The sequence below is a fragment of the Siphateles boraxobius genome, unplaced genomic scaffold (assembly GCF_051911475.1).
Source record: "Siphateles boraxobius isolate OS27281-9 unplaced genomic scaffold, OSU_SipBor_1 43, whole genome shotgun sequence".
In the NCBI taxonomy this organism is placed as follows: domain Eukaryota; kingdom Metazoa; phylum Chordata; class Actinopteri; order Cypriniformes; family Leuciscidae; genus Siphateles; species Siphateles boraxobius.
The window spans coordinates 1,776,605-1,801,863 of NW_027509064.1; the positions used below are offsets into that span (position 1 = coordinate 1,776,605).

Genomic DNA, 25,259 nt, shown 5'->3' on the forward strand with positions numbered 1-25,259 from the left:
ACCCCTTAGATCTGGATCCAACTCCACCCCCTGGATCTCGCAATAAGTTTTCACTGAGATCTCATTTGTGGCCCTGATTTTACCTGACACTTTAAGACAAAATTACAAACACATTACATGCCAAACATTTATACTAACGTGATTAGCCTGCTGCTGGCCGGAATGTAAAAATAATAGCACAATGTTAGCCATACTAGTTCAGGCTAGCTGAATTTACCTTCATAATTACAGAGAGATAAGATGACACATAAAACTTGAAACCTTTCTCAAGCTTGCTCTGTGGCGTTGTACTGCACATTCGTACAATTCTTCACACATCATTAATACTAAATTTGGGCAACTCTAGCAAACAACGAGAAAATTTTGAAGACTGCCAGACTCCTGTTTTCTTCCTTTAAATCTCCCCAAGTGGAAACTGAAGAGCAGCCTTGCGTCAAAGGCGGAAGATATGCATGCACATAGCCTATTTGGGCTTCAAGGTAATTCAAAGGACTAGTTCACTAAGAATTAATTTCCTAATTTACTCAACCCCACATCAACCAAGATCTTTGTCTTCAAAGAAATTAGTTGTTAATTTCCAGGATTGCACCATATAGTGAACTTAAAGGGGTACAATGGTTTGAAGGTCGAAATTGCAGCTTCAAAGGGCTCTACACTATCTCAGCTGAGAAATGAAGGTCTTAACTAGCAAAACAAAAGCATTTATATACTTAACCACACCTTGCGATGCGGTCATGGTTACTTTGCACGTTTGCTTTGTAAACACTGGGTTGGTATTTCTGCCGGTCACGTGACCTTTCATGTAATGCGTAGCACAAAGCTAGGGTGCTTCTCAATATCCCTCCTCGCTCCTCCGTCCTATGACCCGGAAACCAATCAAGCACAGCCATCTTGAAGGACATCTCAATTCTCTAATTGCACCTCGAGGAGTGAGGAGGCTTTCAGAGTAGTCATGAGCGAGGATACACAGGTGTATCCTATGCGGAAGTGTTTTATTGACTAAACGTGACGCACGTATACATTCTCCTCCCCCTTCACATCGGTCACAATAATTTGAATTTATACTTTACCTTTGCAGTTTATATAAACCACACATCTCACAGATTTCAACAGGGTATCTTGCTTTATTATTATTCATTATGAATTTCTTAAATAAACAAGCTTCAACAACATAAGGGAAGATCCTTTGAGCGCTACTGATGACGCTGTGAAGTGATCAAGTATTCCAATGTATAAAAAAAAGCTTTCATTCGATTCCTCCGTCCTCATTTTCTTTCCTTGCGTCCTTCCCTCACAACCTACAGGGGGAGGAGCTGGGGCGCTAGGACAGGAAGCGAGGATGCACAAATAAGAAATGAGAAGCACTCCTAGTGCAAGAGGATCGTTTTAAGCTGTTGTACCCCACTGAAGTCCACTATGGAGGAAAAACTGGAATTGTTTCTCAATTTCTTTTTGACTGAGGCCCTGTCCACACGGACACGGGTATTTTTATAACCGTGACTTTTTTTACGCGGTTCGGCCGTTTGTCCACACGAAAACGCACTGAAACCGAACATTTTTGAAAACCCCTGCCAGGGTGAGGATTTTCAGAAACGCCGGTTACAGTGTTGTCGTGTAGACAGTGAAACCGGGGTTTTTGCCTTGCGACGTCAGAGTGTGCGCCGTTATCAGCTGTGTTTGACATCAGATTTGCGCTTCTGATTGGCCAACGTGGCTTTAGGGTTAAGGTTTATATCGCCGCCTGTTGGCGTGGCATGCTCTTGACCGCGCTTGATTGTGTGTTTTTACATTTTCATGTAGACGGAGACCGAGCATGTGTGGACGGGATTTTTTTTAAAAACGCTGTAGGAAAAACTCCGGTTATAAAAATACCCGTGTCCGTGTGGACATGGCCTGAAGGACATGAACATCTTGGATGATGTGGGAAGTACATAAATTATCAGAATTTTAATTCTGAAGTGAACTAATAAAACCTTTAAAAGACATCTAACCATAGCCCAAGTCATCCATTAGATTTCATTTCTTTAAAGTTATCACATTTGACTTGGCTCAAAACAATTTATTTTGGGTACAACATGTAATCAAATTCAAGGTTATTTTTGGTTAGAAGTCAGTTAACTCCTAGTCAAACTATTGGATCTGTCAACCCAGACAGTGAAATTAATGCATTACTTTATTTACACTAGCAAAACAAGTTACACATCCTGTTATTGAAACTTGACCAATGTAAAACCGTGTCACTTAACCATACATATTGAAAAGGGTTTTATATAAATGAAATGTTAAATAACCATAGTATGATGAACTGAAACCTTTATCTAATAACAGCTGCCCAAAGAAAGTCCACACATTTAATTGGCATGATTACATGTACAAATAAGGAAAAAAGGACAGCTTAAACAAAACTGCTGATCATGTCCATTCCATTGACCGTTAAAACTGGACAATTTAAAACCACATATCAGGCCCTGAAAACAAAAACTTAAGTTTGTCTGGCAATCATGCCATTTACAGATAAGATCACATGTAACATAACATTAACTGAATTCATTCCTGAGCAATTGAACATAGTTTAAAATCCGCAACCTCTGAGTCTGGAGAACTGCTGTCGCTTCGGTCACTGTATGTGTCTCTGTGAACAGAAAACCACTATTATTTAGTATCATGCAAAGCTTATCAAATAGCCACTGCTTTGAGGTCCCAACAGCTGTTATAGTAATGATCTACTACAGCTTCGAGATGGTTTGTATGTGGTCTCTTTTCCAGAGACAGAAACCAGCTTTTAATTGGGACAAATATAGCTGCTTAGGGAACATCATACCGTGGCGACAATCGACAGCCTTTCTGCAGATAACCTGGAAGCCTCCCCGCAGCAGCCAACAGTAGGCCAAAGTATGGTGGAGATGGTTTTATCGGTCTGGATGTGAATTCTGGGTGATACTGGACACCAACAAAATATGGGTGATCTGAAATAAATAAAAAAAATGTGTCAAATTGATCAATTCTGTGGACAAAAAATGTAGGGTCTATGGACAGTCTCTGCCATGCTGTCGATTACTGCAGAAATGTAAATCACACTTTTCTTGATGTGCTTGTTTCAATTGTAACAAATTGCGTTTCCTTTTAGTGCTGGTACCGCTGCTCGAGATGAATGAACTTAATGCTTTAAAAATCTCTTGCAAACGGTTCCTGTTTTTTTGGTATCCTTAAGGAGAAAATGACTGGTCATAACAGGAGTTAATATAACTTAGCCGCCTTTCCACTGTTGGGCCAAAAGCGGGCATGCTAGTGCATGCCAGGGCCAGTCGAGTTTCCACGGTCACTTCCGGGGCTTGATCAGGTCTCGTTAGGGGCTTCCTCGGGGCCAACGGCCAGGGTTTTTTGGCCGACGAATACCTTGGTCCAAAGCGGGCCAGCTCGGGCTTGAGGGGTGGTTACGAACAGAGGCGGAGTTTACCTGTGTCTGGAGACGGCAGCCCCGTGGACGATTCCATTTACCAGCATAAGCATTAAAGACTTTTAAAATCATTTTAGCTCAGAACTCATTTTCAGACAGCAGAGAGGGTCTGAAAACCTTCTTTTTGTGATTCGATGTGGATTCTGATCACCGTACAAGGCTGTGCACTACCCATTAGCATTAAACATGGTAAATATGACCACTTGAAAAAAATCTGACAAATCATATAGGCTATCACAATCGTGTATTTATTTTATTTGTAAGTACGTCTCATCTCTTTATACCAGACTGTCTGATATCCATATTTAGCTCTTCATAAGTCATGAAACAAAGCAACTGGTTTTACGGGAGCTTCCTCTGTTTCTCTGACTGAAAATATAAGCTCCTCAGGTCGTATTTTTGGTGGCATATTCCTTCTAAATGTGATGTTAACATACTGTGCTGTGACTACAAATAGCTAAACATAAACAGACGCAACTGAATAAGTAGGCATGTCCTCTTTCTTTTGTGAAATAATAGTAAACCACTTTATTGCTATGTGACTAATGTGCAATCTTAACACAAATTAATTAATTATGATCAATGTATCACTTTTTATTGTAAACCTGTGGTAAAACATAGATCGTTTTGGTTTTAAATCCTTAAGTAAATCACAAAAATGGACAGACGGTGAAAACGCAGCGTTGTTTTGGGCTCTGTGCTATGGGTCTGAGGCTTTGGGCTCTGTGCTATGGGTCTGAGGCTTTTAGTCCAGCCCGGACCATTGAAAGCCCTGGCTCGCACTGGCCCAACAGTGGAAAAGCAGCTAATAATACAAGGTTTTTCATACTTTAATTTTAGTTCTAATTGTTCTTTTAGTTTTGACCAAAAAAGAAAACGATAGTCCTGGTTCGCTTTAAATTCACACTGCCATTTTAAAACAAACCTAAAAAATTCAAAACAAAACATTTTAAATCATCTTGGTATATTTGAGTTTGTCTTGTGTTCTTTTACATACCATCCAGCTCTATGACCTCCATTCTCTCTCCCTCCACATCCTGACCCACAAAATGGAAGCCCTTGTCCTCAAAATGCTGCTTTAGCTCTGGGTTCACCTGCTCAGACAGAAGGAATAACACTGGGCTCACGCATGCTACTACACCTAAGCATATTACAAATCATTTTTACCTTTATTGGGTATGTTTACATACACTAAGTTTCGTCAATTAGAATCCGATCCGTACCCTAAACATTGCAATCCGATTTACGTTTACATGTGCATTACAAAATTTCTGAACAAAATTTTATTGCATACACAATGTCCAGTTGCCACCTTCAGAAGCGGAAGCGGAAGCGGATCCAGAAGCGGATTGAGCACAGTTGGACTGATTGAGGAGTTCAGCCTTTTCTGTGTGATTGAGCTACTGAGAGAGAAAAGGCTTTAACCTCCTGGAGTCGGCTATCGCGCGGGCACGATAGTCTTGCTTTTTTTCTTATCAGTGCAAAAGAAAATCAAAATACTCTGTTAATTTTGATCTTACATATTAAGTGTTGTACATCATTAGATCCTGATAAGTGTCTATTTTTTTGTGGATACTCACAATAAAAACAAAGTTGTTGTGCTTTTCGCCAAATAAAGAAAACTAAACATGATGCACGTTTTGCTTTTACTCTGTGAGTGAAGTCCATTCTGAAACACGTCCGAAAATTAACTGTAACTTAGGGGTTACTTGTCATACAGGCACGAGTGTTTTTCCATAATGAAGCTTGAACTCTCTTCTTTTAAATGAATTACTTTATATAAAAAACAAATATTCTCAGTTTATGTAATCTGTATGAAAAGAGAGAGTATTTTTCTTTCCAGCTCATACCTCATTACGCGTTAATGTGCCACGCCAGAGCGCGCGGTATTCAAACGCAAATTATCTAAGGCAAGCCATGCAAACATGCCAACGCCCACCAGCTGGATTATAAAACACATCGTGTTTAGTAAGTATCTTACTACAGCTGTGTACACAGCCACATCCAAACTATATTGCTATAGCCTACTAAGATGAGTAAAAATAGACTGAAATATGTTGAAATAAAATGTCTGTATAAGCAAAAAACTGCAAATTCACATGTATATGCTAATATATCATACATAATATGTTACAGACTAAATATGAATGTTTAGACAAGATTTTGTGATTAGTTTTGGATGGATTATAAAGTTTTGACTGTAAAAAAAGACTACTGTCATATTAAATAGGTACGCTTTTGTTCACCAATTTCTGCTCATAGTTAAATATAATATAGTATGGGATGTTTTGTCAAAAATAAAGTAGGTATATTGAATTATCAACTAAGATGTTATTATAGTGTTTGTTCCAATATTCAAACTAATGAATCCTTACCTTTTTTAATACGCATGATAAAATGTATACTTTTTACAAAGAAATACACTTGTAATATTGTTAAAATTGTAATTGTTGTTGTAATTCTAACCTATTTGTAATTGGCTACAATTTCTAATTGTAAAATATGTATATATAGATAATTTCTTTTGTCCTTGCATTCTTTGGGATCCTGTGACAAGCCTGTGTGAAAGGCTAATTAATATACAGCTCATTATGCGGCACATTATCCGGCCTTTGTCTTCTCAAGTGTGAACACGCCTCTACGCATATTGCCTTTCCAAACAAAAGGTGTCTTATAAAATTTAAATCAATGTATTGTTTTGTGTAAATGATTAGGCAGGATGATTTTCAGATCATTTTGAAGCAAATATTCTAGGCAACAACACTCATACTAAATATGCGTCCACAAGACTTTTGACTAATGTGTTTTGTGGCCTTATTCAAGACACTTTAAGTTTTAGTTTTTTCAATAACCACGCATAAACATTATTCTCTAAAAAATACAAACATGTACATACATGTTGCTCAAATATTACGGTAGCCCCGTTTGTGCTATATAGAGTGAATTTACACCTTTGCCATTAACATGTTCATGAATAACTGAAAAAAGCACAAATGTCAGAGCATGTCAGAACACCTCAAGGACCCCAAAAATCCCTTAGACCTCAGAGGGTTAATATAGCAAGCAAAATGCCTCATGGGAACTGAGGTACGATGCAAACCCATCAGATGATTTAATGAAACTGACATTTTGAACTGATTCACAGAAATAAATCGAAATGCCATGTCTAACAACATATTTGAAGCAGAAAAAAAAATCATATTGCGAGTGTGTCACATTAAGAGTGCTTAATTTATAGCACAGGCAAAATCATGACAGATTCAGTGTGAATACTCCCACAGTCCTATATTTACTATTACAGTGCACAACCAGTCTTTAAAGTAGAGATTACGTACCTCAAAGCGATGTCTGTGTCTTTCCTCTACATAATCTACGTCTCCGTAAAGTTTTCCTGCGAGAGAGAAATCCTGCATTTAAACTAGTTCTCTATTAAATCATCAATATTGCATTACAGTTAGTGAAATGCCCTTACTGAGTATGCTATTTTTGGTTTTGAAAATAGTTCGCCGTTTCCCCAACCGCATAGTTCCACCCATTTGCCCTGGATTGTGCTCTGGCATGTCAATAACCTATGGAATCCCGTTTCCGTAACGGTTGAGAAAAAAGAGAAAAAGATTCTTTAAGTCATAATAATGAGAAACTTTCTCGTAATAATGATTTAACATCTCATAATAATGAAAAACTTTCTCGTAATGAGAAACTTTCTTGTAATAATGAGAAACTTTGTCGTAATAACTCATAATAATGAGAAAAGCAAGGTCTTGAGACGTGTTTTTAAAAGCAGAACTTCTTTTCAATTGAGCGCCGCGTTTTTAGAATGCTGTGTCATGCGCGAGACGCTGCAAAAAATGCGAGCGCAACGTCCTTCTACTGCGCGTTTGCCTAAAAAAGCAATGAAAAAGCAGCACAGTGGAATGAAAAAGCGCACCCTTATGCTAAAACCAAACTGCTTGAAAATGTTTGTACACCGATTTCCAGATGAAGCATTCTTTAACTGATTTGGAAAGGTGTGGTGTCTTATTCCTCCATCTATTTGAAATCCATGGATCACCCTTCTGTGTTGCTGCTTGTTCATACACTAAAATACAAATTAATATTACAAATGAATAAAAGACTAATCTAGTATGGAAGCCCATCTCATTTACTGATAATTTATCATTAATGTTATTCACTGCAGAGAATGCCATGTTTGCTGTGATGCATTTACACAGCTTTGACCAGCGGATGTTGCTAGCTCCACTGCTTTGCGCAGCATGCGTAGAAGTGAGAGAAAATAAGTCATTATTACGATGAAAATAAGTCATAGTTTCTCATTACGAGATGTTAAGTCATTATTACGAGAAAGTTTCTCATTATTGGGTTCCATAATAACCTGTGAGATGACCAATTAAAAACATTACACAGTTATATCTGCACTATTGTTTCTGATCCAAAATGAACCAGAAATCCACATTTACTCACAACAGGATGTTTTGTTTCTGGGTCAAATTCCGTGGAGTTAGCATCTAGGTAAAACAGAAGAGTCACACATTATTTAACATGGCTTAGTAAATGGAGTCATGAGTACAACATTCGTTTGTGAAGGAAGAACTTACCTGTCCAATCCAACATGTTCCTAGCAAATTCACACACAGCTAGCTGCATCCCCAAACACACACCTGAAAGATGAATAGTACAGATGGGTTACATTCACAGCCACTCGAGGACATTGGAGTTAAAATTCATTTTTAAAGAAGTCCTACCCAGAAAAGGCTTCTTCTGTTTCCTGGCCCAGTTGATGGCTTGAATCTTGCCTTCTGTCCCTCGAACTCCAAAACCTCCCGGAACTAAAATACCACTGGTGGCATGAGAGACAGCAGCAATAATTTAACAAAACTACATCAGGATAACTGGCAAAATCAAGTTCTTTAACCATGTTTACGTCATCTTACAAAGCAGAATATATGCGATTGATGTTAAATTGTGTAAAATCAGCCATGTAAATGCAGTCATTGTATTTGGAAGCATTACTCACTCCGCACTGCAGAGTTTCTGCCAGGCCTCATGGTACTTCACCGGCTCTTCCTGTAATGTACTGGGCTCCAAATCCGCAGAGTCAACATACTAGAGAAAGAACCAAGAAGAAGAGAAAGATTATAATTGATTCACTAGTATATTCAAAATTTAAAGATAAACTATTCTTTAAAAGGTAGAATTAGTAGTTACCCATGTGCTATAACAATTGCAATAGGCCAGGTTTTACCCACCTTAACCTCTAGTTTGTGGCTGATGGCGAGAGCGGAGTGCTCCAAGGCTTTGATCACAGAGGCATACGAGTCTGAGAACTTGGTGTACTTTCCCACCAGAGCAATTGAGCAATGCTCTAATAGCCTGTCCGATCTACCATACAAACAATGCAGACAACATTAAAATAAGCCTTTGTTGGTCTTTTTTGCCCTCATCCTGATATGAACGAGATCGCAAAAGAGTATAATCTTAGCCTACATGATCCATTATAGCTCAATATCAATTTATAAACTGATCCTGAATCAGTTTTAAATGTGTTCCAACCTGTCTGACATCTCCTTCCACTGTGCAAGCATCTTCCTGGGTCTGGTTTCAATGGGCAGGTCTAGTCTGCGACAAAAGTAACCCACAACACCCTGGTTTTCTAAGAGCAGCGGCACTCTGTAGATGGAGGATACATCATGTACACAGATCACCTATAGAGAAGACCAACTGAGATTATTGGGGGTTTCATTCACTAAGCTTACATACAACTTTATTCATGAAATTGGTGAACAAACGTTTTCACAAACAAATCATGATTACTCAACTTTCGTGTTTAAATAAACAGGAAAAACAACTGGAACAACTTAAACCGTATATACACAATCACACATTCAAAGTTTTTTTTTTCAGGAGAGCGTGTCTTGAGAGAGAGCATCTTGTTTGCTGAGATCGACAAAAGGAAAGATTGTGTGGAAAGCCCTTAGAGTTGTGGTCAGAATTAATAGCACCCCTGGTAAATATGATCAAAAGGATAAACAATACAGCCATTTTTGATCTTTCATTCAAAACAATTTGCAAAATAAATAAGTAAAAAATATCGACCCTTATTGAAGTAAAAGAATTGGGGGGGTTAGGGAGGGAGATCACATTATGAAGAATGTTTTTCTCCAAAACACGTTGGCCACAATTATTGGCACCCCTAGAATTTTTTATGAGTAAAATATTTACCATTTTTTAGCACACCGGGGTGACTTGGTGACATGAAATTGCCTAGCTATGACTTCTTGTTTCAAAGGAGTTTAAATATGAGGAAACACAAAGGCCAAATTCCCTTAATCATCCATCACAATGAGTAAAACCAAAGAATATAGTTCTGATGTGCATCAAAAGATTGTTGAGCATCACAAAATAGAAAGTGGCTGTAAGAAAATGGCCAAAGAATTGAAAATCCCCCTTTTGACCATCAGGGCAATAATTAAGAAGTTCCAATCAACTAAAGATGTTACGAATCTGCCAGGAAGAGGAGGACGTGTGTCTATATTAGGGGTGCGCCGATCCGATACTCAGTATCGGTATTGCTCCGATACCAATATTTGCTGGATCGGGTATCGACCAGAGGAGACCATCCAAATCCGATATTGTGCGCATGTTATTGTTATACAACCCAAAAAGCACCATAATGTTTTCGTGAACTATATTCCAAGTTTTCTGAAGCCATTACATATAATTTAATGTGAGGTACAGATTTAAGTTGTTAAACTCAAGTTCACCTAATAGTCGGGGAGCCAAAGTCTCAAAAGCTCAATAAAATGGGTTGAACCTGACATGGTCTGCCATAACTTTGACTCTAAGAACCAATAATTGGAGGGTCTGCTCTGCCGTATATATCGGGAAAAAAATTGTGGCCATTTTAGTGTATACACCCTTCATTTTTTATCAGAAAAATGTAAAAAATTATTTTTTCCTCAAATCCTCAGTGGATTGGGTAGGCTGTCAATAAATGCATTCCAGATACACAGAACTCATGTGCTGACAACATCCACAGAAAAAATACCTATTAAAACACATTTCTACATGATTTTGCATCAATTTAATGCAAAAAAGTAGGCGTTTCCGCACTTTTTTTCAATATTTTCATCTTTACTTCATTAGCAATCAACTATTACCCTAAGTTATGACGTCAGTCAATATGCCATTCTTTTCACCAAACAGTATACTCATTCCACAGAAAAAAATATAAAAATCCAACCAAAATCAATGGATCTGTGATGATTTCACTACTAGTTGGCGATCAACAGGCTCAGAACTCAAAATTCTTAAAAACATGCTGGATATTTAGCATCATGGCACACTTACACACACCGATAATCTTAGTTATTTGAATGAGTTTGGAACAACAAACCAGCGGTTACCAACGGATTTTGAAGCTGCTCAGCATTGTCTGTGGGAAGTGACAGTTACTTTAGTGAATACCGGTAGGTCTGCCCCAGGGTTTTGCGAAAATAATGGTAATATGGATATTGTAATGGTAATTAACTGAAAGGACCACGCCAGTCTTCAAACAAGTATATTTCTGATGATTCCTCATCCCAAACGTATCCCTGTAGCAGCAGCATTCATTCTCTACTAGTTTACTTAGCTAGCTTTAGCGGTTTTAGCTAATTTCGGTGGTTTCTTTAAAGGGCCATTACTCCTCACAGGAATGGGGTAGAGACTTACTTTTTTTTTAATGCTCAGAATCCTATGCTCTACGAGAGGTATGTGTCCTATATGTCTATTTTGCTTCGACCGGAAGTTGAGAAATTGCAAAAATTTCAACTGGACTTGCTAGGTAAAGAAATAGACATGAGCATAAATGCTGCTACAGGGATACATTTGGAGCATGGAATCATTAGAAATACACTTGTATGAAGGCTGGTGTGGACCTTGAAGTGTTTTTTCCATGTCAGACAGATAGTACGCCAGTAAGGATAACTAAAGGCTGCACTAAATGTTAACGTTGTCTAGCAGAACCTCTTGACCACCTGAGCATCCTCTGGCATTTGGTGCATAGCTGCCCTACTGTACTATTGGAGGACCTGAAACCAAGTTGCGCTGCTCCAACATAGAGTTCATTCCAAGCATTTCTCATACCAGATACCATCCCTGCAACTGTGATCAGCTATGGTCCCTTCTTCTACAAGTCACAAACAAACCCAGATGTGGTTGAACAGTTTGTTCAGTACTGCATGGATGTGTCGAGAAAACAGGGTCAAGAGTATGCCATCATCACATGTGTCCAAGCAATATGAGGTGGTTCTGAGTCTGCAAAAGAAGAACAAAGAGAAGTATGCCAAACTTATCTTGCGCATGGGTGGCTTCCATATTGCTCAGAATTTCCATGGAGCCATTGGGCATTTGATGCAGTCCACTGGAATAGAAGACATCATGGTCGAAGCTTATGTCTCCGTGGAACAGCAAACAAAATCATCAGTGGGAAAGACTACTATGCAATGCTGCACACCCACACTATGGTGTATGCAGCCATGTTTGCCCTACACTGGGAAGCATTTGCCAGATGGTTGGTCGATGAAGAGGAGTGCATGTGTGTGCTTAGCAACAATATCCAGCTACTCCTAGATGCCCTGTTAGAAGAGGATGTAGAGAAGGCAACTTCTGCGTGTGCTGATGCAACTGACCAACTGAAAAAGCTGTCATGTTTGATGGCAGAGTTTAATGAAGCACGTACCTCACCTACCACAAAGCTATGGATATGGTGATGATTCTTAGACGGTTCATCCATGCTGAGCGTACAGGTCTGTGGCAGGAACACCTGGCTGAAGTGGAAAAGATGTTACCATACCGTGTAGCTGCTGGCCAATACAAGTACGTATCCTGCCTGCCCCACTATCTAGAAGCTATGAGAAGCTTGCCTACACTGGCTCCAAACAGCTATAGGGAATTCAAGGATGGGAAGTTCACTGTACGTCAAACAGAAGGACGGTTCAATGGTGTCTGGACAGACATGGCACTTGAAAAAACCTACAATCGTGATGCCAAGACAGAACTCTTCACTGGCATCAGTCAGCAGCCATGGAGAAATACTCGAGAGCTCTTCCAGTTCTGACCGCTGTGTCAGAGCAGACAAAGGCTACGGCACACCTGGATGCGGATGACACCAAACACCACGAGGACAAGGACAGCCAAGGTGCAAATGAGGCAGAAGGTGTAAGGAAAATAACAGATGTCATCAACAACCAGATGATCAATCCTTTCACATGTGAAGAACAGTAGCTGATCAACATTTCAACAGGCCACAAAGCCACATCACCAACTTGATCTGTGCTTGTGAAAAAGGACTGGAGGCACTAGCTGCAGCAAGACGAACAGGCAGTGAGAAAGTAGCCCAAATTAAAATTTCAACCTTCGCAGCAAAGCCAAAGTCAATTTCCATGGCATTCAAAGCCAAAAAGGTCTATGAAGAGGAGAGTGCAGTTGTACGGAACCTGTACTTTGTTCAGGACTTAGAGGAAGACAGGTAGGTGGAAGTGTTTGGCCATGAATGGACAAGTTGCCCAGCCTCCCTGTTGGAGCCAGATCCATCCCTTGACCAAAGTTATGCAATGCGTAAAGGAAACAAGGCAGAACACCTGGCTGCAATCAAGACCGCCCTTAGCAGCTCATGGGGGGAAGAGGACAAACTACCGCCATCTGACAAGCCTGTTGTTATGGTAGTAGATGCCATGGCGTTCATTCAACGTTACCAACATCTTGGGAGCAGCACCTTCCATGAACTGCAAGGAAAGTACCTGAGGCAGCTCCTTGGAATCCTCCCAGACAAGTGTGACTGTATCAACTTAGTTGGTGATCGATATGATGTCTCCCCTGCTGAAAGTCTGAAAGGGGAGGAACGAGAGAAGAAGATGAAGACCTGCCCCAGCAAAATGAAGGAGTACAGCCACATGATACTCTCCCTATACCTGAATGGAAAGGCTTCATTCACAATCCACTGAATAAAACTAATCAGTTGAACTACTTCGGGGAAGCATTGGCAGCTCAGAACAAGTCACTTCCTGCAGGATGCACACTCATTCTTGGTGGAATCTTTTGTGATCCTGGTCGCACTGTCCTCTTGTCAGCGGATTGTCAGGTTGAGCTTCCAGAACTTTCCTATGAGAAACATGAGGAGGCAGATACCAGGATGTTTGCTCACATTGCCTACTCAGTTCAAATTCTGCACCTCAAACGGGCTGTAGTGGTTGCGACTGACATAGATGTGATCATGATGTGCATGTACTATATCACACACATGGATGGGCTGCAGGAGCTGTGGGTGAAGACGATGGATAACTTCCTGCCTGTTCATGCCATCACAGAAGCTCTGGTGGGGAAGTATGATGTTGCAGCTTCAGATCTTACATCCCTTCTCCTCAGCACCTACATACTTACTGGATGTGACACAGTAAGCTATCTGTACAGAAGAGGAAAAAGGCGGCCTACACAACTGCTATTAAACACCTGACAGACCTTCTACCGCTGTGCAGGTACGGTGACCCTGAGGAAAGCCTGGATGTTCAGGAAGAGGTTGTAACAGCAGCACGGCAATACATGGTGTCACTCTATGACAGGAGTGACTTTGGTGGTACTCTAGATGCACTGCGAGCCCATTTCTTTGTGAGCATCAAAGGAGACATGCGTTGCCTTCCACCAACTGAAGATGCCTTCCTATTACTTTCAAGAAACTGCTGAAGACGTATCTTTTTCACTTGATTCAGTAGTACTAACACTTTCTCTTCTCTTTTATTCTATAAAAAAAAAGCACTTAAGTTAAACTGAGAGGGGTTATAGCACTTACGTATTGTTGTCCTACTGTTAGTTTAACTGCTTCTATTGTTCTCATTTGTAAGTCGCTTTGGATAAAAGCGTCTGCTAAATGAATAAATGTAATGTAAATGCATTACATCTTCGCCGAGCCCTGCATCAGTTGGCTGTGTGTAAGCGGGCACACATGGTTCAGCCAACCTACCCAGCTGCCACTGATTTTGGGAGACAACTTGTCAATGGAAAATTGGTGGCAACCATGATGCTGAAATAGGCAAAACCTTCTGAACTCAAACACAGCAAATACTGCCGCTGCAAGAAAAGCATGTGTGCCCGAGGATGCTCCTGTGCAAGAGCCATCGTGAAGTGTGGCATTGCATGTCTCTGCACCGGGGACCCCAACAGATGTTCAAGGATTGAACTTGCGCTTGAAGACAGGGACACGCAAGTAGGCCACGTGTGTGTGTGTTAGAGAGAGAGAAGGGGGGGGGGGTGCATCTTTTATCGCGCTGCATAATAACCCACCCTACAGGTCTTGTTTGCTGTCTCCTCAGTTGGTGAGGGTGAAGGTCTGTCCCCAGAGCAGTATCTGCAGTGTGGCACCCTCCTGATTATCCCACCTCACAGGGACCTGCACCTAGTTAATTAAGTTATTTTAAATTATTTTGTTCTGTTAAAGTTGTAATAGTTGTCATCTGAGGCAATAAAATAATGAAAGTCATTTTGCTGTATTATATTTCTTGTGACACATTTCCATAGGGAGAACAGGGTTATGTTGAAATTAAAAAGATGCCTAGGCCATGATGTTTAATTATGTGGACATTATCAACCATGTTAAAGTCGTCATGAAATCAAATTTTACCATTTGTATTTTATATTTACCATTTCGTATTTTATATGTAATATTGTAGTGTTTATTATAAATGATTTATCTGTGCACTTCATTATTTTTTTTAAATTCATGTACCCTTATAATCTTTAATCAAATACGTTACCCTTCCCTCCCCCCTTGACCCGACTTCTCTTCTCTTCCGGTCAAAATCTATTACTAGAGGGCATGACCATCAGCCGCCTCATCTTGGTTCACAGGAGGCTCATATAAATGTGGGGTGATTCCTTACGGAAAATTTGGTTGCTCGTCCTCGTTCTCATCGTCGGGTTCCTCAATTAAAAATGCTTCATGGTAGGGTAACGGTGGTGAGTCCGGTGGAGAGAAATCTTCCACAACAGACTGTAAACTGTCAAATCTGCCTCCATTTTGTTAGCAACGCCCAATCTCCAACGATCCAATCAATTCCAGAAGGACGAAATCAGGCCCCGCCCTACATTTTTTTCCAATTTCAGAAGCCGTTTCACTCGGATATACGTCACAATAAGGAAAAAAGGACAATCTCAACTTCCGTTTCATGACAACGTGCTGTGACTCCATGTTGCTTCAAACACATCACTGCTCTGAATTGGAGCCTTTCATATTGCAGTACTTTTGCGCAATGACAGTTTATTGATAGCCTTAGTTGTTCTGTCCAATCTATCATGTTGCTGCTGCATTAAAAAGTTGCGCTTAAAATTTCAAAAGAAATGTCTTTTAATTATATAGTATATATTTTGTCTGTATATTGTTTTACAAAGTAAGGAAAAAAATGTAAGTCAAGCTTTGATGCCTTTAACAAAAGAATAATCACAGTCTCTTCCCCACAGTGAGGCATACCGATACAGTTTATTAGGTAATTCGGCACTGTTTTTTTAATTATTATTTTAGTATTGGATCGGATCGGTACTCTGTAACGGCCAATACTGAGTCCCAGGTATCGTAATCGGAGGCAAAAAAGGCGGATCGTGCCACCCCTAGTCTCTATGTGACCCTTTACCATTTATGTTTGATATTGTACTGCATTCACTCACAAAAAAAAAAAATGTTTTATATTATATTTACAGTAGGGAATTTACAAAATATCTTCTTGGAACATGATCTTTACTTAATATCCTAAAGATTTTTGGCATAAAAGTAAAATCAATAGTTTTGACCCATACAATGTATTTTTGGCCATTGCCACAAATATACCCTTGCTACTTGAGACAACCCCAACATCACCACATGTTGTTTGGGAGGGTTTCACGAAAAATCATCCTCGCTCCTCCAAAAATAAACTCAGTTGTATAATAAATATTCAGTTATCAGACATGACTGGAATTTTAAAAGGGAACGGATTCTATGGTCAGATGAAACAAAGAAGGGGCTTCTGGCAGCAAAACTACCAGATATAAAATAAAATGAGATAAAATGTACCCCATGCCTATGGTTAAATATACTGATGGATCTTATATGTTGTGGGCATATTTTTTTGCTTGAAATCCTTGACATCTTGTTCAGATATATGGTATTATGGATTCTAGCAAATACCAACAGATAAAAAATCTAAACCTGACTGCTTCTGCTAGAAATCTTATAAAGGGCCATGGTTGGATCTTCCTTCAGGACAACAGTGCAAAACAAACATCAAAATCATCACAAAAATGGGTAACTGAGCACAAAAAAGAAGCTTCTGCCATGACCTTCCCAGTCCCGCATACTGAACCCTATAGAAAATAAGTGTGGCTGAACTGAAGAAAAGAACCACCAACATGAACTTGAAGAATCTAAAGGATCTGGAGAGATTCTGTATGCAGGAATGGTCTCTGATCTCTAGTCAGGTGTTCTCCAAACTCATCAGGCATTATAGAAGAAAACTCAGAGCTGTTATCTTGGCAAAAGGAGGTTGCAAAAAGTATTTAATAACAGGGAGCCGATAATTATGGCCAGCATGTTTTGGAGAAGCAAATTTATTTCATGATGTGATTTACCCCGCACTTTCAATTCTTTTATTTCAATGAAATGTTAGATTTTGCACATTTTTTGAATGAAAGATCAAAAGGATAAACAATGCAGACTTATTTTTTGATCGTATTTACCAGGGGTGCCATTAATTCTGACCACAACTGTATATGGACATGTTGTGGGTGTGTTTTATCCAAATTACTAACCTCGAGCGCATGGTTCGTATACTACAAACTTGTTAACATTAGAACGAGGTTAAGAACCAATTCATGTGCATACGCACGTTGTTAATTAGGCAGGAATTTTCTTGAGTAGTTCTGTTGTGCCTATAAATTCGATTATTATTGTATGAGACTCATTGTCCTCGAGACATATTTTAAATCAGCTTCAACAAGAAGCAGCGTTTTTTCCAACATGTTCTTGATAATTATGTTTAATAAACTGTTATGACAATAAACCAACAGCTAAAACGTAATGTAAAAGTGGCTCATGTGTGGTTTTCAGTTCTGCATGATCCAGACTAACCTGTTCAGGTTCCACATGACAGAACATGGATATCTTCTCTTTAACAGAATTTTCAAGTGGAGTGGAGCATCGGCACATTATCTGCAACAGAAAAAATAAAACAACACTCAAAACTCTCAGCAGGGTTCGTACAGACTCTGTGAAATGAAATTCCAGGACTTTCAAGGATTTTTCAAGCACTACTTTTTTGGATTTCAAGGACTTCAATCGGCACTTATCAAACAATATCTTTATTATTATTTTTATTTATTTCATTTTATTTTTTTACTCAAATTAAATATATGGTATCTGATGTTCCACTTCATAGAGGTCAATCCATTGACCAGCGCTGTCAGGCATGGAAAATCCCCTTAACCATTGAAAGGATATTGAAACTGAATTTTTTTCCATTATATATTCCAATATATATGATTGACCTGAAGAATGAAAGTTGTATTATATACTTAATATCATGCTTTATATGTTAATATCATGAGAAATAGCTCTATATCTCAGACGGGCTGCAGCGTTGATTAAGCGTGAAAATTTTATTTTTTCAACAAAAAGAACACCACAATATTTTGAATTAGGGATGCACCGATACCACTTTTTGCAGAACGAGATACCGATACCGTAACCGATCCCTGAATTTTCACTGCATTTGTAATTTTTAAATTACAGGCGCTGCAGACTTTTATTTTGACGGGCGGCGCTGAGAACACCAGCACCTGAGAAGAGAACGGCAGCGCCTGAATCTGATCACACAGCGCTCACTCACATTCTCCGTCTCTCTGTCAGTCATATCTAATACTTTGTTAGACAGAACCGGTGGCTACAGAACTGGTAATCAAAGAATGTAAATGTTATGCGAAAAAGTAATGCGTTTGCTTTTATATTATTATAAGGCAAACAATCAGGCTAGAATACTTTCTCATTTACCGTCAACATTCAGCAAATGTGCATCTACATAATTTAAACAAATCTCTGAATATCTAATAAACATTTAATTTAACAAACCTTGCAGATTTAATCGAATCCAGCTGATATCTTGTGAAGTGTGCATTTGTAGCCTGCATAAATGTATTCCTGCGAGTGACGGTCAGTCCGTGTGAAGTGAGTAAATGCGAACAGAAGATCAGCTTCACAGGAGACGCGATCGAAAAACTTTAAATCCTTCATTTTAAAATATGCTATGCTATATCCAGTTGCCCACTGTGTCATTCATGTCGTTTTCACTGTGTGCTGTATGTAAAATTAGCGTTACCTTGTCAAAAGTCAAAGTGAAAAAAATATGATTACGAACCATTACTTTATTTGTGAAAAATACTGTAATAGGATTGCAGATTCAAGAAGTTGTCATCTAAAGTATAGGGCCTAAGCATGTTTATTTTAAATATTTATTAAATTTATCTAATTTATTAAATATATATATATATATATATACACATATACATACATATATGTATGTGTGTGTGTGTATATATATATATATATATATGTTTGATATATAAATATAAATATCGGCTTTATATCGGCCACCCTGCTCTCTAAGGGCCCTTTCACACCTACCTTGTTTGGTCCGGACTTTCGGACTTTTCAGTTTGGTCCGAATCAAAATTGCAGGTGTGAAACCTCCCCCGGACCACGGTCCGGACCAAACAGATTAAATTTGGTCCGACTAAAGAGGTAGTCTCGGTCCGGATCAAACTGAACAAAGGTTTGGTTCGTTTCTAGTGTGAAAGCATTTCTGTATGGTTCGGACTTTCAGACCTTTCACAGGAAGTTCCGGTGGTTCCCGCATAGCCGAAAAAACAGAAGATTGCAGGAAAAATGAGCCGTACGCACATGAGGAGAGGAGGAGACGAGGTTTTTAATTGAAGTATGGTCTGATGACATAATTAGAAGTCAACTGTAAAAAATTCACACAAAAAAGAGCTCGCATGATTGCTTTCAGTCTTCTCCTCCTTTCCTGCCGGCGACGATAAAATGTTCGCACGACGAGGACATTCATTTGGCGAATTTGAACTAGCCTTGTGTATAGTTGGTGCTGCAGGTAATTATGCCATAAAAATAACAATACAGTTGCAACGATATGCGTCTGTTCATTCATAATGTCAAAGTTACCCGGCGCATTGACAACACGCTGACGTCAGACGCACGTCCATTTACAAACCAATCAATGTCGAGATGCAGCCCACATAGATGATGACGACAGGACGCAAGTATGTCACGTAAAGTTCTTTAGTGCGCTCGCATAATTGCAGTGTGAAACCAAACCAAAACTTTCTGAAAGTATAAAATGTATCAAAATGTGAACTTTGGTTCGGACCTTGGTGCGGACTTTCAGGTGTGAAAACGCCCTAAGATATCGGCATCAGCCATCAAAAAACCCATATCGGTCGACCACTAATATAAATCATATTAGTTGGCTTCATTTGTTCATCAAACATATATTTCTTTCAATTATTTTCATGCTTAATTAAGCCTGCTAAAATACATTGTATGAGCTTCAGTTACTGTACATTCTATTGCTCTATCATATTGTATCTTTCATTGAATAGCACAGCACATATTTACACTAGAGCAGCTCCAGCAGGGTCAGTGCTGAGGATTGGGTCAGTGAAATATCAATTATTTAATCCAATTTTGATACTTCAACAAAAACTTCCTGCCTAATTAATGTGAATTTAAAACATTATTAAAGGTAAGCAGTCAGCAACAATATAAGAACGAATAATCAACTTACAAATAAATACGATAGAACAAAGAAAGGCTACAAATGAAATAAACAGTCTTTTTAGAGTTTTTCGGGTAGATCTAACAGGTACAGAAATTTGAATAAAGTAATAAAATGTGAAAAAATTGCATATTCATTACTGGATAAATTAAATATAGATGGATCTTTTTGTAAAGTTGAACAGGGTAGCCTATTTAGTCAAGAGCAGTGAGTAATTTAGTTGTCCATTGTTTAATTAACATTTAAACAGCAGTGGGTTTGTTAAACTGCCCCTTTAAGACTGAACGCACGGAAGCATTTGAACATGGCTACTTCACTTCAGATACAACTGACTTTGTTTACTAGGATACTCGCCAAGATGGGCGTTTTTACATAATTTTGTGTGAATTCGTCCGTACAAGCGCAAGACGTTCAGTATTCGCGCGAGGAGACGCTGGTTTGCGGGGAGCGCGCTGATGTTTGCGTTCATGAAACTGCATTCAACAGAACTGCGCTCTCTCTCGTCAGTTAACGTTAATAATAAGCTACATGCCTCGTTTTATTGTCTTTGCCATTGACGTCCGACTGAACTACAAACCTTCCACTGATTTCCTTCAAAACTTCTTTCTGTTTGAAGGGATGTGCTCGACCAGCTTGCGCGTCTGTGCCGCTGCGCGCTCAATCCACTGCGCGGTTTCCTCTGATCAGCGCGCGCACCACAGCTATGTGTTACTATACACAGGCTGCCTGGGAGGCCTATCGGTTGTTGGTATCGGAGCATTTTTACTTGAGCTCGGTATCGGTGCATCCCTATTTTTAATAATTCAAGCACTTTTCAAGTACCTCTTCAAAAATATGGCTGTTTTCAAGAGTTTTCCAGGACTTAAATTACAAAAAGTCAAATTCAAGTACTTCAAGCACTTTAAGCACCTTGTACGAACCCTGTCTCAGAGAAGATCGCTCTTAATGCATTCATTGTAGATTTCAAGCTAGTGACAATTTTGAACATACACATGCTCTATGAAACTTGACTCACCAGGTCAGGTGACAGTCCAAGTCCTCTGAGCTCTCTCACACTGTTCTGAGTGGGTTTGGTCTTCTGCTCGCCTGTAGCGCTGGGCTGGACATCACGATCGAGACACTTTGTCATTCACATTTCCAGTGCATAGCGTACATGTAATGTGATATGGTCTGTAATGCACTGTTCTGTGCACGCTGACGTGAATGCACACAACTCCTTACCTGTGGTACCAGACTGACGTGAATATTACAGAAATTCTCTCTCTTCACTTTAAACTGGAACTGTCTGAAGGCCTCGATGAAAGGCATGCTCTCTATGTCTCCGACCGTACCCCCCAACTGCAAAAAGACGTACAAAACTTCAGTTATCAGAAACCTGTTAACCCTTTCACACGCAAGTTTAAAATATTCTAACTGACCCCCCAGCGTGAGTTTTTCAAGGCGACCGTTATTTAGTACCTGTCCCTTTAATGTTTCCATGATGATGAGTCATTGCTTGACACGTGACAGCGCAACCACACAGCGCCGAATGAATGATAATCTGCTTTTTTGTCATCTTTCATTTTTTATTCAAAATATTCACAAATGTATTAGCTATAGCATGAAACATTGATATTCCGATTGTCCAATATGTGCAAGTGGATTGTGTTTTGTTTGTTTAAACACCTTTAGAACGATCGCGTTAGATGAGCTGTATGCGCAATGGGCGGCGCCATGTTAGTTTCACAGTTCAGAGAATCGTATCCGTTAAATTTGCAACACGTCAATTCCTCCACTTCTCACGAAATACATGAAAGTGGCCGTTGAACTGGGAGAAGAATAGGGTAAAATGTAAATCTACTTACACAATGTGTATCGACATGAATAAAACGTGTCGTTTTATAATGGAAAGGATTATTATTGCCGCTTCCATAGACATCAGAGTGTATTTTACAAACTCAAAATCATTGTTTTGCTAGTACTTATGTGTATTTAAATGTCTGAAAACTAAAATAAACATTGTGGTTGAAAACACTCAATAATTGTGATATATGACAGCACTGAGTTTGTCCGGCTCAGCGCCAACCAATGCGCGAAAGCACTTTGAATTTAGCAGTTGATCACGTGATGCACTGACCGTTCTAATCACACTGGTGTGATCGTACGCTCCAGGGACCAGCCAAGACTGATCACACCAGTGTGATCATACGTGCGAAAGGGTTAAACTTATTATATTTTAGGGCTGTTACTAACGATTATTTTGGTAAACAAGTAACCAGTGGATTATTTTGACGAGTAATCAGATATTTTTTTGTGGTAATAAAAAAATAGACCTAAGACCTAAAAAAACATAATAACAATGAGGCAACAATATTTGGTTCAAATGAAGCATCACATGCAAGTTATCATACAGTTTTATAGAACACATAAAATACATAATATACATGAAATAAACAAAAATATTATGTACATTATTTATTATAACAAATTCCAGCCGAGGGCACCAATGGCCTGGTGTTGTTACACGCAGATTAAATCCTTGTTTAATATTGGAGAAACATTTAATTAAAATATTTGCTTAATATTTAGCCACCACTTTACGATATAAACTTTTCTTGAACGGGGGAACAGTTCACATTTTCTATAAAAGGAATATGTGGATATCAAAGCATGCAAATTCAGAGCAAGGGTTTAAACTTTTATTTTGAAATCGTGATAAACCGTTCACATCTTTAGAAACATGTATTCTCCTATGTTGGGGTAGGTTTATATATGATTTACCTTACAAATTTGATGAAATGGAGCACATTGCATTCCCAGATGAATGTTAAAAGCAAACCAAACTCACAGCATATGCAGAGATGGAGTTTGATACGTGTTCTAAGGATCTAAATGATAAGTTCACGTGGAGCAGCATTTACTGTGAATGGAGCCGCTCTGAGACGCATGTAATTCAATTAAAATGCTACAATTCAATTAAATAAACATATGCCCTGCAAGTTTAATATATACAAACGCCATTTCCAGAAAAGTTTGGATATTTTGTAAAATTGAATAAAATCCACAATCTGGATTTTATTGCACTATGCTAAAGTATGGTTTTTAAATTGTTGTAATAGATTGTGCAGACTTAGAAAATGGTCTAATAATGGGGTACATGGTTTTTTGTCTGTGGAATGCACCACTTCTGGTATTTTGCCAGTTAGTCGACACGGGTAAATTGCATTCGAGGATTTTTTTTAAAAATCGACTACTCTAATTTAATCTAGGAATTGTGACAGCCCTAAAATATTTACTTTATCTTTACTCACCTCAATGACGCAAACCTGGGGCTCCACATCATCAACATCTACAGGAACTTTAGCTTGACGCATCACCCACTCCTGAATAGCATCAGTTATGTGTGGCACCACTGGAACAAATGATTATACAATTAAACATATGGAGAACATAGACAAACACAGTATGCTTAAAGCCCATTTAGACGACTGTTCTATACAAGTTAAGATCTACAGACAGTATGCAACATGCTGTTAATAGCCACAGAAAATCATTTTGACCGTTTCTCAGTTAGTAAAACTGCATTTAAAATGAAAGTCTATGAGACAAGGCATGCCCTTGAATAAAACTTGAAATGGTTTGTTTTGAAAGTTCAGCCACAAGACATAAGCATTACACACTAAGGGTTGAATGACAGATGTTATCCAAGTCGACATTTATGTGATGAAAGTCAAGTCGACTAGTTGCTGATGATGTCATTAATAAACAAATAAGCCTGAACCATGAGCTGAGACTCGAAAGGGGGTTGCCTTGTGCACAGCTATGGCACATGACACACAGCTGCCCACAAGGCTATTGCTCCTACATAAGTTTATTTTTTTCAGTTCTTTTGTCTTTGGGTCATTAAATTTCTCACAGATTTCTGCTCTTTCTAAATCAGATATAGATAAAGTAGCACATTAAAGATTGCATTTACATGAATGCATTAGTGAGAGCGATTGTGTGTGAATTAATTCTACCTGGCAGTGTCTCTCTACTAATAGTGAAGCTGTGGGTTTTAGTTACAAAAAAATATATGCTAAAACTTTTCAGTTTCCAGGGCTCGAATTTCGGTGCGGGATTGCGGGTATTGCGCATCATTTTAATCATTCCCGCAGGTCTTTCGTTTATAATGCGCGAAATTCCCGCAAACATTCATTCAATCTAGCATGTAGGCCTATGAGTAAATTTAACCTAACAGATTATAAGATCAAATCAGTCATTTTAAAACTTTCTGTGAGACGCAATTTCACAAACAGCGTGAGTGATTCTGCCAATGCCGCGTCTTCTTTTTAAGTCTTACCTATTTAAACATTCAAGCGATTTTAACCCGCATAACAAACAGCTCGTGAGTAACAAAACTGAGTTCTTTTTCTTGAATTATAGCGCTTTAACGGTCAAAAGCACACAACATTGTCTAAATTCCAGTCTTGGGGAGTATCCTCTCAAACACAATCGGTTATGTCTTAAAAAATAATACAAAAAGAAAATGCATGTGACACTATAATTAAAACAGTATGGGCCGTTCACGTTACGTCTTTTGCACGCTCATCCTTTGATGAAACATCTTCGTCTTCATGGAGAACGTGGCTGATGATTGCTTAGCAACAGTGAGCCCTTTTTAAAAGAGGAGAAAGTGGCGCGGACTGCGCTTTACACGCAACATGTGAACGTGGATCCGTGCACTAGCTCTTAAAGTGAGAGAGTAGCCAAAAATGTGTCTGTCATTATTGTATATAAAACAACAAAAAAATAGCATTAATTGTTAGGGATGCAGCGATTACCGGATTTCACAATTAACCGTGCTTTAAAACGTCACGGTTAATTAATCGCAAAGACTATGTTACACCGAGTGTTCTGCACGAAACGGAAATTTTGCAACTAACACAAAACAAAAACAAAGTTACTGTACACCAGCGGTGCACCAGCTTAAAGTG

At 39.0% G+C, this 25,259-nt stretch overlaps 1 protein-coding gene and 1 long non-coding RNA gene across 3 annotated transcripts in view; one reads left to right on the forward strand and one right to left on the reverse strand.

Annotated features, from left to right (window-relative positions):
- Nucleotides 1–2,155: 2,155 nt before the first annotated feature.
- The window catches only part of ctps1a (CTP synthase 1a), a 29,502-nt gene continuing 6,398 nt past the window's right edge, over nt 2,156–25,259 (reverse strand). Inside the window, exons 4-18 of one of the 2 annotated variants that reach the window (XR_013193651.1) lie at nt 23,595–23,695; nt 21,526–21,642; nt 21,320–21,403; nt 17,589–17,669; nt 9,008–9,159; nt 8,704–8,836; nt 8,472–8,560; nt 8,200–8,294; nt 8,053–8,115; nt 7,919–7,962; nt 6,930–7,026; nt 5,095–6,848; nt 4,455–4,885; nt 2,822–2,966; nt 2,156–2,632 (exon numbers count right to left, since the gene is read on the reverse strand). Coding sequence is in view for 1 of the 2 variants with exons in the window: in XM_077200120.1 (XP_077056235.1) it covers nt 2,548–2,632; nt 2,822–2,966; nt 4,455–4,551; nt 6,793–6,848; nt 6,930–7,026; nt 7,919–7,962; nt 8,053–8,115; nt 8,200–8,294; nt 8,472–8,560; nt 8,704–8,836; nt 9,008–9,159; nt 17,589–17,669; nt 21,320–21,403; nt 21,526–21,642; nt 23,595–23,695 (1,439 nt within the window). In the remaining variant the exon portion in view is untranslated. The remainder of the gene's footprint in view (nt 2,633–2,821; nt 2,967–4,454; nt 4,886–5,094; nt 6,849–6,929; nt 7,027–7,918; nt 7,963–8,052; nt 8,116–8,199; nt 8,295–8,471; nt 8,561–8,703; nt 8,837–9,007; nt 9,160–17,588; nt 17,670–21,319; nt 21,404–21,525; nt 21,643–23,594; nt 23,696–25,259) is intronic. The other variant, XM_077200120.1, reaches the window with a different exon arrangement.
- LOC143708789 (uncharacterized) overlaps nt 21,216–25,259 on the forward strand; it is a 686,037-nt gene continuing 681,993 nt past the window's right edge. Inside the window, exon 1 of the long non-coding RNA XR_013193655.1 lies at nt 21,216–21,227. This is a non-coding gene — a long non-coding RNA (uncharacterized LOC143708789). The remainder of the gene's footprint in view (nt 21,228–25,259) is intronic.